This window comes from Nematolebias whitei, chromosome 5 (assembly GCF_014905685.2).
Source record: "Nematolebias whitei isolate Nwh7 chromosome 5, NemWhi1, whole genome shotgun sequence".
NCBI lineage: Eukaryota > Metazoa > Chordata > Actinopteri > Cyprinodontiformes > Rivulidae > Nematolebias > Nematolebias whitei.
Window position 1 is genome coordinate 19,026,776 of NC_056502.1, and position 12,861 is coordinate 19,039,636.

At 37.7% G+C, this 12,861-nt stretch overlaps 1 protein-coding gene across 1 annotated transcript in view; it reads right to left on the minus strand.

Annotated features, from left to right (window-relative positions):
- Nucleotides 1-6,761, minus strand: part of stx17 (syntaxin 17) — an 11,597-nt gene extending 4,836 nt beyond the window's left edge. Inside the window, exons 1-4 of the mRNA XM_037676328.1 lie at nucleotides 6,699-6,761; nucleotides 5,208-5,414; nucleotides 5,054-5,119; nucleotides 1,893-2,204 (exon numbers count right to left, since the gene is read on the minus strand). Coding sequence (XP_037532256.1) covers nucleotides 1,893-2,204; nucleotides 5,054-5,119; nucleotides 5,208-5,330 — 501 coding nt within the window. The 5' untranslated portion in view covers nucleotides 5,331-5,414; nucleotides 6,699-6,761. The remainder of the gene's footprint in view (nucleotides 1-1,892; nucleotides 2,205-5,053; nucleotides 5,120-5,207; nucleotides 5,415-6,698) is intronic.
- Nucleotides 6,762-12,861: the final 6,100 nt, after the last annotated feature.

Sequence of the window (12,861 nt, forward strand, 5' to 3'; positions counted from 1 at the left end):
ATATATATATATATATATAAATATATATATACATACATACATACATACATACACACACACACAGACATTTTAAACCTTCCCACACCCTTGCAATATTCTAAACAATGTTTCTAAACTCTGAACGCTCTAAAAGAGCACAGAATGTCATGATTTCCGCTCTCTGCCTCCGTTGCTTTCAGCCACCTGCAAGCGCTCTTGGCCACGCCAACTTCTCCACTCTGCACGGAGATCAGCTGGAAGCTTATCTTACAGTGTGGGCTGCACAGAGGTGCAGCAGGTGTTAAACAATTTTGAATAATTTATTTCAAATAAAAATTCCATGCCAATCGTGCGGCTCATCCATCTATGAGCCAGTTGTGTGTCGTGTCCAATCTTATTTTGAAAAACCCCGATAAAGCGAGTCGGCGAAAAATGAACCGCAAAGTAATGAGGGACTACTGTATTCTGATTTGTGTTTGGGAACGATGTGTAGCTCAGAGGGCATATAGTTTTTTGACTGCATGCATGCATCACACGCACACACGTATGGATGTGCTTAATAATGCTGGAGATAAATAAATGTCAAGATACAAAAAAAAAGCGAGTCTAGGACTCTGTCAACAGCGAGTCAAAACCCCTTAACGGCTGCACCAGTGATTCACAATGAATCATTTTACATATAGTATTATTTTAATGCACATCTACACTGATCTTTTCAGCACCTCAGATCTGCCACAATTAGGAAATTATAAGTATGAACGAAACTACAGAGGTCAACTTAACTGCTTGAGTTTTAGAGTCCTGGTGCTGTACTTTGTGGCAGATTGTAAAATTTTATGTGAGAATAAAACATTAAGGGTTTGTCACATCTGCCAGTAAAAAAGCCACTGGTCTTTTACTTTTATATCCTTTAAATATAAATGCGTTTTAAAAACTTGTACCTTAAAGTTTTTGTTCCTTAAAATGTTTAGATGTTTCTGTCCACTCATTCAATTAAAGATATAAATATATATTTAAAAACAACACTGGCCTGAGTGCCAGCTCATAATTATTGATGGGAAAAAAAAAGTTTAGGCTACCAAGCTCTGATTTGTGTCATAACTTGGCTTTTAGGTAAAAACATTTAAGGATCTCCCTTTTATTTGAACAAGTTTAGAGATTTTATCCAAAAATTCAAAAATGATTGAAGTATAATTCTAGGAAAGGAGGTTCACTGAGAGCGATGAAGCGCTACAAGACTCACAAGGAAGGATTTTATCAACACTTTCCTCAAGTTAATCAAGACAAAGTCAGTCCTATCAAAGCATGACAGACATGACAAAGGGACAGATTCTATCAAAGCATGACAGACATGACAAAGGGAAAGATTCTAAACCACAAATTTGCACACTGGCCAGGATTTTTAATAAAATACTAGAAAGCTGCTAAACCTCCAGATCTAAATCAGCAGGCTAAAACAGCCGTCACAGATGAGAGTGCATCCTGTTTAAACTGGGTTAAAAAAAAAACAACGGCATGCTTTAAAATTATGTGTCAAGTTGAGAGTTTGTGGTTAGACAGAAACTAAACGGAACAAAGAAGAAGACCCCAGTTGATAAAGACTGATTTTTCCTGTCTTCAAGCAAGTTGTAATTGCAATTTCATATTTACATTTTATCAGCTGTCTTTGGATCTACGGTATTTACCGTAGATAACGAGAGTTGCTGTTTTTTTTTCTTCTTGCAATCAGATCTGTTAGCTTCAGCAGATTTTCTGCTGAGGTTAGAACCTTAAAAACACCACCTGTGTCGTATTTCTATATTTAAAAAGTGTACAAAATAAACAGAATAATTGATTTTTAACGATACAAACTGGGATATAATTTCCAGGTCACATGTTGGGATCATTTTTCCACACTGTTGCAGGATGCATACCTCTTCCAGGTTGTCCCAAGACTCAGCTGCATTCTGATCAGCAGGAATTTCAGGAAGGTGAAGCTGAATTTGCCTGTCCGATATCAATTCCTCTCCAACATCTTCGACTGTGTGGCAGCTGGGTGGGCTCGTGGCAGGCGGTGCTGCAGAGGTGGTCTGAGGCGCTGGGTTGGAGTGCAAAAGCAGGAAATCCTGTGCAGCGGCTGACGCTCTGTTCCTGACCGGCTTGACTAGAGCTTCCAGAGCCTCGGCGTCTTCAGGGCGGACTCGACTGCACAACTTCTCCATCTCTCTAAGGTTAGCTCTCAGCTGCTGCAGAGGGACAAAGAAAAGGCAGATTTCTCTGTGTAAACTGTTCTCTTATAAAGATTTCATTTCAGAATGAACAAGCATAATTAATTAAATGCCTAGCATTAGTTGAAGTTAATGGTTCATGGTTACATATCCAGATTTGTACGGTGCTTTATCTGTGTGCAGATTGTGTGTGTGTGTGTGTGAGAGGTGATGAGAGCTTAATAAGGTTTAGATATGAGGCTGGGGAACCCGAGAAATGCCCTGAGGGTGACAGGAGGATTACATCGCAGCCATCAGGCCTCCAGGCCGCGGCACGACCTGAGCTCAGGGGGTCAATGTGCTGCCGATAAAACGGTCCTTTAATTACAGAACATGAATAAACATACATCCACACTCATGTCCTCACATAAATAAAACTTCAAAACACACTGATTAACACAGAGGCAGACACGTCAGGCGCCTGTCATCCTGGAAATGAACCTCGACTGTAATCTGAACACACACACTCAAATGACATACAGTAGTCCCTCGCTAATAAGTGGTTTGTTTTTCGCGGACTCGCTCTATCGCGGTATTTTAAAACAAGATTGGACAGGACACACAATTATCTGAATGATGGATGAGCCGCATGATCAGCATGAATTTTTTTTAATTTAAAATAAATTGTTTAAAATTATTTAGCACCTCCTGCACCTGTGTGCAGCCCACAGCTGCAGGAGAAGCTTCCTCCTGCAGTGTGTCATATCACCGCTCTGCAGTGGAGAAATGGGCGTGGTCGGGAGCGCTGGCAGAGAGCAGCGGAAACAGAGAGCTGAAATCATTTCATTCTGTGCTCTTTTAGAACGTTTAGACTTTAGAAACATTGTTTAGAATATTGTAAGAGTTTGGGAAGGGTTTAAAATGCTTTTATATAAATATATATATATATATATATATATATATATATATATATATATATATATATATGTATAATAAACTACTACTTACTACTATTCCTACTTTGCAGTTTTTCCACTTATTGCGGGGCTTCAGGGTACGGATTCCCAGTGATAAACGAGGGACTACTGTAGTTGATATTGCAGAAAAATAAAACATAATAAGACAAACATCTGGCGGCACAGTGACTCAGTTGGTAGAGCTGTTGCCAGGGGACCTTTCTGGGTGGAGTGCATGCATGTTAGGCTGATTGGTAACTCTAAATTGTCCCTAGGTGTGAGTGAGAGAGTGAATTGTTGTTTATCTCGTTTGTCTCTGTGTCCCTGTGATGGACTGGAGACCTGTCCAGGGTGTCCCCCGCCTCTGACACAGTGATAGCTGGACATGGGCACCAGCGATCCCTGCGATCCGAAAAGGAAGAAGCGGATAAAAGATAATGGATGGATGAATGGATGGATGGATGGATGGATGGATGGATGGATGGATGGAAGGAAGACAGACATCCTGTGCCTCAGAGCTTCTCGTGTGTCTCATAGTTTTTGCTTATATGGTTAGGGTGTGGCCTCTGTCTATCTCCTGGGTGCTTCTTTGGTGCTGGAGAAGTGGCAGAACATGTCAAAGGGTGAATGACTGCAGACTGTTCTTTCTGGAGGGACAGTCAAAGAAAAGGTGGACAAACAAACATAAATATACAAAGGCAGATGTCAAATTTAATAATCGTCTGAGTAAGGACAGAAAAAAGAACTGTCCACCAACCAATTCATTGGTTTATCTATGGGACATAAAGACATTTATGAACATTACAAGCGAGAGCAACAAACCCCAACTCTGAATTAACGCAATGAAGACATGGGAAAGCACTCTATGTGCGCCCCTGGGGACTGTGGGGTAATGGTGAGAGGATAGGTGTGCGCCTGTTCGGAGTTATTTCACCTTCAGAGACATGGTGGCTTCCAGGCAACAACATCCCTCGAGGCATTTCACACAGACCATGTGAACAAGGAGGCAAGTGCTCAACACACACATGAGATTGTCTACTTGAGTTTCAGTAGAAGCCCCTTCCATGCCATGATTTTGTTTTTAAGAGTAAAATGTGTTGTGAGAAATGGCAACTTCTTATATGTGCAATTCACTCATGCAATGTTTCAGAAAAAACGATTCTCCTTGCTTAGATGCTGGATAGACCCCTCCTCTCTTTAACTACAGAAGCAAACTATCTCCAGACGCTCAACTATCTAAAAGTTTGATTCCTCAGACCACAGGGCAATTTTCAACTGTACTCCATTGATCTTAAAAATACTGAGTATTAAATAGGCTTTTGCATCTACAGTGGCTTGAAAAAAAGCACCATACCCCTTGAACATACAGGTATGCGCTTTTTCCACATTATACTCACAAACTTCAAATGATTTTGGAGGGTTTTATGCGAGAGGTGAAGTGGAATGAAACAATACATGATTTTCAAAAGGTTTAACAAATAAAAATCAGAAAAGTGCAGCTTGTGCATGTATTTAACCACCCTCAGACAATATTGTTGGATACACTGAAACAGTTATAGGCAAACATCTTGTGTAATGAGTAATGCTTAGAGTATGTTTTATGAATGACTCAGGTACTACCACACCAAACTTTAGCTCAATATCAGTAAAATTGACTGACTTAAAGCTATTTTTGTGTTTTGTAAGGTCAGAAGGTTGAACTCCCTGAATTTGAAGTGACTTTAAAACTTAATCAGCTGTAGATGTCCATTCTCTGAATACTTTCATTAAAAAATCAGTGGTTCATGAAATAATTTGCTAATACATCAAACACGGGCAACAACATTATTGCTGTGTCACCTTCAGAGGTATTTACAGAGAGCTTTCTGTTCAGGCGGTAAGTCCCATCAATCTTTCGATGTTTTCTTTAGTTTATGGAGTACTGGGATATACCTGAACAGTTCTGCTGGCATTAATGTGCTCCTGATGGAGGCGGTCCCACTGTTGGCTCTGCTGATACTGTGAACATGAAAGAACAAGTATTACTTATTCACCTGAGCTCTGCATGTAACCATGTGGAAGTGATGGTGCAAATTTCCGCCATCACCTTCAGTATGTTGGTGTGGTGTTTCTGCAGCCTCTCCAGGTCCGTGGGTAGAGCCACTTTAATGAATTTGTAGATCGGAGCCTCCAGGCGCCTCAGTGTCAGCTTGTTGCCTTCGTCTGCCATGTGTCCTGCTGAGCGGTCACAGCCAACACCTCTGTGTAACTTGAGCGCTGCACCTGCTCAGCTTTATCTCACCGTGCCCACACACTGTAAATACAAGCAGAGCTTCGCTTTTTTATTAAATATACAAATAATATTTATTAAAGCCTTTGACACACGCAGTCCACACTTCTAAAACTGGATCCTTGAAAGGATTAAGTACCGTAATATATTTATGTATTTACCAACATCCCTCTAGAACTTAAATGATATAAAACAGTCCAACTGATCTGTAGTAGAACACCTGTACTTGATTCACAAGTTAAGAATACATTTTCTTTACAAATAATGACTTTTACTCATATTTCTCTTATTTTGTAGTTTTTCAGACAAAACAATTTCCTTGCGATTTGACGGATTAATCAACAACACTGTACTGTAGATGTTTTTACAACTTGTATGAAGGTAGCAGAACACTCAAAAGATTTTGATGCTGTCGAGCAAAAACCTTGCATCTCCATTTTTACCATATTTGCATAAATTCAACTCCATTGGTCACTTTTCACATGTGTTTGTTAGTGTGTTTTTTTTAATGATGTTAACCAACTAAAAATCTACAAAAGAGCTTGTGAACATGCAACACACTTTACGAAACTGGAAAAGAAACTTGTAATTTCTTGAAAAGTTGATTTCAGAGATACAAGGTCTCTACTCAACAGCAACAATTTATTTGATTGTGAATGAACATTTCTTGAATATTAATATTCAACTAAGTAAAAGGGATTTTGACTGGGATTAATTAGATTTTTTAAGGGACTGTTGCTGGTTAATTTTGGTTGTTTCTTCTTCTCAGCCTTCAAAGATAAAATACAATAAGCGTTCCGATAAATTGAGTTTAGAGCTGGTAAAAGTGCACATAATCTTGCCTTGTGAAAGCAGAGTATTGTTTCATGAATCACATTTTGTATCAACACACAGGAGAAGGTTCTGATGAACAGAAATTGATACCACTGTTCTTGTTATCTTTCACAACTTTCAAATGTTAAATACGATCTCATGTTCAAACGGTATGGAAAATATGTAGCTAGAAACGCAATATTTAGAAGTCTCGACTTTTCTTTACCTCTTTACAAGTTTCAGTTTGGATATGGAGGCGAAGGAACATGAATGCTGTCGGCCGAACAGAAAGTGAAATTACTGAAACACGTCCAGGTCAACAATCGAGCTTAAATTTAAAGACTAGAATCATAATTTAGCAAAAGAAGTTTCGTGTTGTTACAACGGGAGATAAAAATACTAATAGTGTGAAGTCTACTTTTTAAAAGAGATAGCAGAACATTTAACCGAATGCTACGACAGTGCTGCTGCTGAAAAACAAACTTAAACACTTACCAGCGATATCACCGCTACAATATGATTAACAAATGCTAAACTCGCATGTAAGCCTCCATACCGGTGAAGAAAATAATCTATGGCCACATTTAGTTGGGTTAAAACCAGTTTCACTAATATTTTTTACAGAAAAGTTGTTTGTAAACAACTATGCCTAGTGCGTCTACGAATAGGTTCCGATTGCAAACAGCATTCACAAAACATAGTTCCTCACCATGCTTTTCTGCCTTTTTAAAATCTTTTTTTTTCTTCCAATTTTTTTATTTTTCTTTGTCTTTTAAATAAATAAATAAATGATGTAACAGTTGTTTATTTTTAGATTTGTTTACTCAAGCTACTTAAGTACAGTGCTCTTTTTTAATGAATATCAAATAACGTTTTATTGAAATAAATAATTTGTGCTGAATAAATATGCATTTTAGACATTCAAAAGGTATCACAAACTGAATGTCTATATAATAATAATTATGATGATGATGATGATGATGATTATGATGATGACGTAGTAATAATAATTTAGTAAAAAAAATGTAAATGACTAAAAATATTGAAGAACTCTAACGATAGAAAAATATAATTTACAAATAAAAAGAGACCTTATTGATAATAATATGTTAACATTTAGATAATAAAATGTTAGCATTTAAAAATGAAAGAGAAATATGACGAAAACAGCACAGTTATTGTTCAACCAATCAAACAAGTGGATTTGATAAAGCTTTATGTTACTGGCCCAATAGGTATTAATACTATCAATGGAATGACGTCATGTGTTATTTAAATAAAGTAAAATAAAGTAAACCAACAGCACTTTTAAGTTTGGGTGGCTATATGAATTACCTTTTTATTTCCTTATATTTTATTCTGCTTTATATTTATAAAACCACCTGTTGATGTCAGTGAGTTTTGGTCTGAAGTATTGTTTGATTTTTGTTATTATCTCCGGGTAGTGTTAAAGTTTTATGTTTAATAATTTTGTTGGACTCATTTTCTCAGTTTTAATTTCTTTGAGTTAGTCTTCTAGTTTTGACGCCTTGTTGTTTCAAGATATTTTTGTATTAGTTTTCCTTCGTTGTGTTGTTCTAGTTTTCCTTCCTGCTTTTGTTTTTTACATTCAATCTTGCTTTTTTTTTAGCTCTTGTTGTTGGACATCAGTTCAGTGTTCGTCACTTTTACATCATTCATTTATTCTTCTCTCAGTATAATTTTGCTTAGGGTCATACGTTTTCATTTCTTATTTTTTTTCCCACAGTTTGCCATTTTTAAATCTCATTTAAGCTTTTTGTTTGTATTACAGGTCTCTCTTGAAAATGAATCCTCATGACTCAATGAGACTAAGTTGCATAAATAAAGGTTGAAAAGAAATTTCCATAAAGATGATTGTTTCTTTTTCTCCATTACTCCTTTTTCTTTCGCTCAGCTTTCTGATCTAGTCCTGTGTTTTGATCCCCTTCTACACAAACATTTGAAAATGGTTGAATACTTTATTCAGTTTTACGACCTATTATTTATGCCACTCCATTAAAAACAAAAAGTATATCAAACTCCAGCTCTAAATGAAAAAAGCTGTTCTTTTTAGACCACAAACTACTACCTGATCAAAATTATAGTATTCATAAAACAAATCATGTGTAACTTTTAACTTATAACTTTACAAAACATTATCAAGGTGAGAATAAAATGTCAAAATGATCAAAGTTCATGTACTACAATAATCCAGGTAAAAACCTGGAATCCTGAGCATGAACTCTGGCCATGGCTTCCTCAAAGGAGTTGACGGGGGAGAGGGTGGTCCCCAGAAACCATCTTATCACCAGCAAACTGGATGGTCCACTATCGGAGTGTGCTGCTTGGGACTGAGTTTTTTGTGGATGAAGTCATTTGGATGAACGACGAAACGTCTCAACAAAAAAAGAAAACATCCAGATGAACTGACTGAACTTTGTTGGCTACATAAATTTACAAAAAGGGATATCTCTTAGTGGTTAATTATTATTTCTTGCTGTAGGTGTGTGTCATCTATCAAATGTACAACCTCACAGTTACCAAACTTTGGACTTTAAAAGTGATTAAAACATTCACAGTTTGATTCTTACATTCACTGAGAGTCCAATGCCAAGAAGCGGCAACATCCGAACCATTTCCAATCAGGTCACTACCACATGTGAGACTTTAGAAAGAATAAATGTGTCTTTTAAAAGATATCATTTTGTGGAAAGTAACATTAGGTATGATATTTTTGTCTGTTGTGTTTGGAAAGCAGAGAGAAAGAGAACGTGGGGTTCCCCCTCCTCTACTTTGAGCTCAGTCTGTGTGAGTGGGTCTATCGCATGTTTCCACTTCTCTTCTTCAGCACCTTTTACCTTTGGCATTTAGGCCAACCCCCACACACACTCAGCGGATGCTCCACGCGAGGGGCCACAGTAAAACACAGTCCCCAGCTACAGGGATTTCCCCCCTGCTGTTGCACACTGTCATGCAGCAAATGTGCCGTATGTGCATCTCTGCTTGTGGTGTGTGTGTGTTCTGTCCACTTTCAGGGGACTCCCAGACTTGCAGACTGAGGGGAAGGAACAAAACTGACAGTGAAAGTTTAAATAGCAAATCATCAAAAACTGTCTAACCTCCTGTTTCGGCTGAGCTTGTGTCAGAGGGAGCAGGAGATTATGTGTGTTTGTGTGTGCGTTTTTGTTTCAGGTTACCTTGTAGGGACCAATTTTACAAAAAAAATCCTACTACATTGTGAGGATCAACTGCTCTTTATGGGGACCAAAGCCAGGTCCCCATAAGGATAAGTCTTGTTGGGGGATTAGGGGTTAGGTTTAGAACTAAGGTGTGAATTGCAGATGGGTTAGGGTTAGACAAATACTAGTAATGGTTAGATTTAGGGTAAGGGTCAGAATTAGGCTATAGAAAATGAATGGAAGTCTATTTAAAGCCCCCCAAAAAGTACATTTACAAGAACGTGCGTGTGTGTGTGTGTGTGTGGTTATTTGCAAGTGCAAATATCAGCTATCTGGAGCAGCCTGGGGCACTTCCAGCAGGAATATCAGAATATTTATATCCTCCAGAATAACTGTGTCATTCATTATTGACAGTAGTGCTCGTTGTAAAAACTAAAATTTGAGAATCTGTTAACTCAGTTTACTGAACTGTGCACATGAATTCTAAATTCGTCACGTCACGTTTGTTAAACTGTGCGCGTTGCAGTACTAACAGGCATCATTGTGTTTGAGAGCATCAGGGTTTGGCTTAAGGACAAATTCTCATTCTCAACGTCTTTAACTTCTAAACAAGCTGTCAAATCACCGTAAACTACAAACATGAAAACTGCAAAAACGTAGACAATGATCATAAAGTCTAATTTCATTCAAAACAGTTTGTATTCTGAACTGTAAACGTGTTCTGCAACCTTCAATAATTTAAAAAGAAAGTTTGAATAAAAAACAAAACTTTTATTATTTAATTAATTAACCTTTATTTAACCAGGCAAATCCCATTGAGATCACTGATCTCTTTTGCAAGGGAGGCCTGGGCCTGAATATAAACCTTCTACTCTGCAAATGAAGACATTTCGCTTTCCATTTGGGTTTCCCTCCCAGATGAGAGGCTTGATCATTTTATCAACCAATTCATCAATTTATCAGTCCAGTTTTTATTTTTTACCTTTTTTTTGATTGACCTGGACGACTGAGACTCTCCACATGCTTCATTAAAGAAACATGGTGATAAAATTTGTATAAAATTATAACAATGTGCATATTTCTAAATTAAGTGTATGAACGATATTAAAAAGTGATACAAATGTCTGATTTAAAAATGTCTGGTGTAGTTTACGTGAAAACACACTGATGTTGTTGAATATTTCAGCCTGATTTATCAATTTGCAGACGGTCCCTAAATTGTTGTCTCACTTCCAGTGCTTGGGTCTCTCTGTCCACACTGAAAACAAAACTAAACACAACACCTGCTGCACATAAACACCAAATGTTATTGCAAATATCAGTTCAGTCAGAATAAACTCTGTTTCTCCAAAGGTCTTTTGAAACGTCTTCTACGACAGGTAAGATATTGTGTGTTAATAACCTCTCCACAAAACCCCATTTCAACAGCTCAGACCTGTTGCTCTAAGATTTATTATTTGTGTCTTATAAGTGTTTAGAAAGTGAATACAAGTCGAGTAATGCCCTCTGAAAAGATGGAAGTGTGTGTGTGTGTGTGTGTGTGGGGGGGGGGGGGGGGTGCGGTGCATTAGACCCATTAGGACTCAGGTGTCATTTGTTTCAGTTTAATCCGGGAAGTTTATCAGCAGGATAGGAAGCCAGCAGGGAGCTCTGTTCACTTCTACCCCCTGAATCTTCCTTTTTTTAATAGCAGGTGTGATTAACCCACCCTGATGCCTTAGTGGATGCATGCAGTCCCCCTTTTCACAGCAGACATCTTGACATGTGAGAGTAGGAAAAGCACAGGTGTTACTAATACCATTAATCGCTCAGTCCTACGCAGGTGCTCCACTAAGTTGTGACACTGTAAATTAAAACAGCCAGGAACCAAAATGTGAAGCAACCAAATGGACCAACAACTGTTCTGTTTGTTATTTACATCTGTGCAGAAATTTCTGGAGTTTTTCATGAAAGAAAGAGGCATTTTCACCAACAGCCAGTTGTCCTCACAATTATAAAGGTGAACAATTTTTAGGGTGATCTAATTGCAAGACACAAATATGGAATAAAGTTAATGATAATGTGGGACGAGTTATCAATGCTGAAAGCTGCAAAAGTAATCATTTGACTGAACTCATGTAACCCAAAAGGAAAGTTTCAGCAGAAATTTGCTGATTGTAGCCACAATTCTCCTCTCGGTATTACAGTAGTTCTAACGTTATTCTACTAAAATGTGTGCGATTTACATTGAGATTTTGTAATTTACAAAAGTCACACACTTAGTACAACCAATCTTTATGTGACACCTTCTTTGCATTTGAAATCTTCACCACTAAACTTTAAAAGAACAAACATTCTATTGTAGAGTTTACTTATGCACCAGAATAAGTTGAAATGCTTAATTTGCATCAGCTTAATCTTTTGGGCTTAAGAAAGGATAAAAATTATCAAAATGCTACAAAACAAGTCACACTGATCACTTTGCAGTCATGCGTTTTTGTTAAAAGTTCAGTGCAGGGGGGTGATTTAAAAATAAAGGACAGTCCCACCCCCAGATAACAATTTGTTGTATTACTCTCAGCTACTACCACACCAAATTTTAGTTCAGTGTCTGTAAAATTGACTGAGTTACAAACATTTTTCTGTTTGCGAGGTCAAGTGTCTGTGGTGAACATTTTCAACTGGTTTCAACTTTTTGAGGTGTTTTGTTGGATGTAACTGGGACCCTGTGTAAATAATTTCATTCCACCTCATGTACCACATGTGATGGTAATGATAATAAAGTTTACTTGAACTTGAACTGGTTGAAGAGCTACATCCAATAATGTCTTTCTGAATGTTTCATTAAACCCATTTGGTGGTTTATTAAAAGTTCATTGTCCACATCCGGTAGTTAAAAATGATGAAATAAATATCTTGCATTATCTTGTGTCTTCAAGGTTCAAGGTGACTTTATTGCTATGAAGAGGAACAAAATTGTGTACTCAAAGTCCCAGTTACACCCAAAAATAGCAAATATATAAAGTGTAAAAAATAAAACAGTATACAAAGATCTAAGATATACACTAAACAATAATAATATAATATAAAACGGTGTACTAAACAGCAGTCTGAACATGAGTCTTTTGGAGCAGATGGTTACACAGCAGCTTATGGGTAAGAAATCAGCAGCATGAATAATCAGCAGCATGAATAATCAGCAGCACAGATAAAGTGACATATCTCCAATTAAAGTGGCATTACTGTGATAATCTTGATTAGGGGTTTATGAGTCTAACAGCTTCAGGGTAGAAGCTGTTCCTGGTTCTACACTTAATGCTCCTCAACCTCCTTCCTGAGGGGAGCAGGGCAAATAGTGTGTGTGCTGGGTGAGTGGGGTCCTTCATGATGCAGGTGGCCCTCTTCCTGCATCTGGAGGTGTAGATGTCTGTGATGGTGGGGAGGCTGACTCTTCTGTGCAGCCTTCACCACTCTCTGCAAAGCTTTTCTTTCTGCAGCTG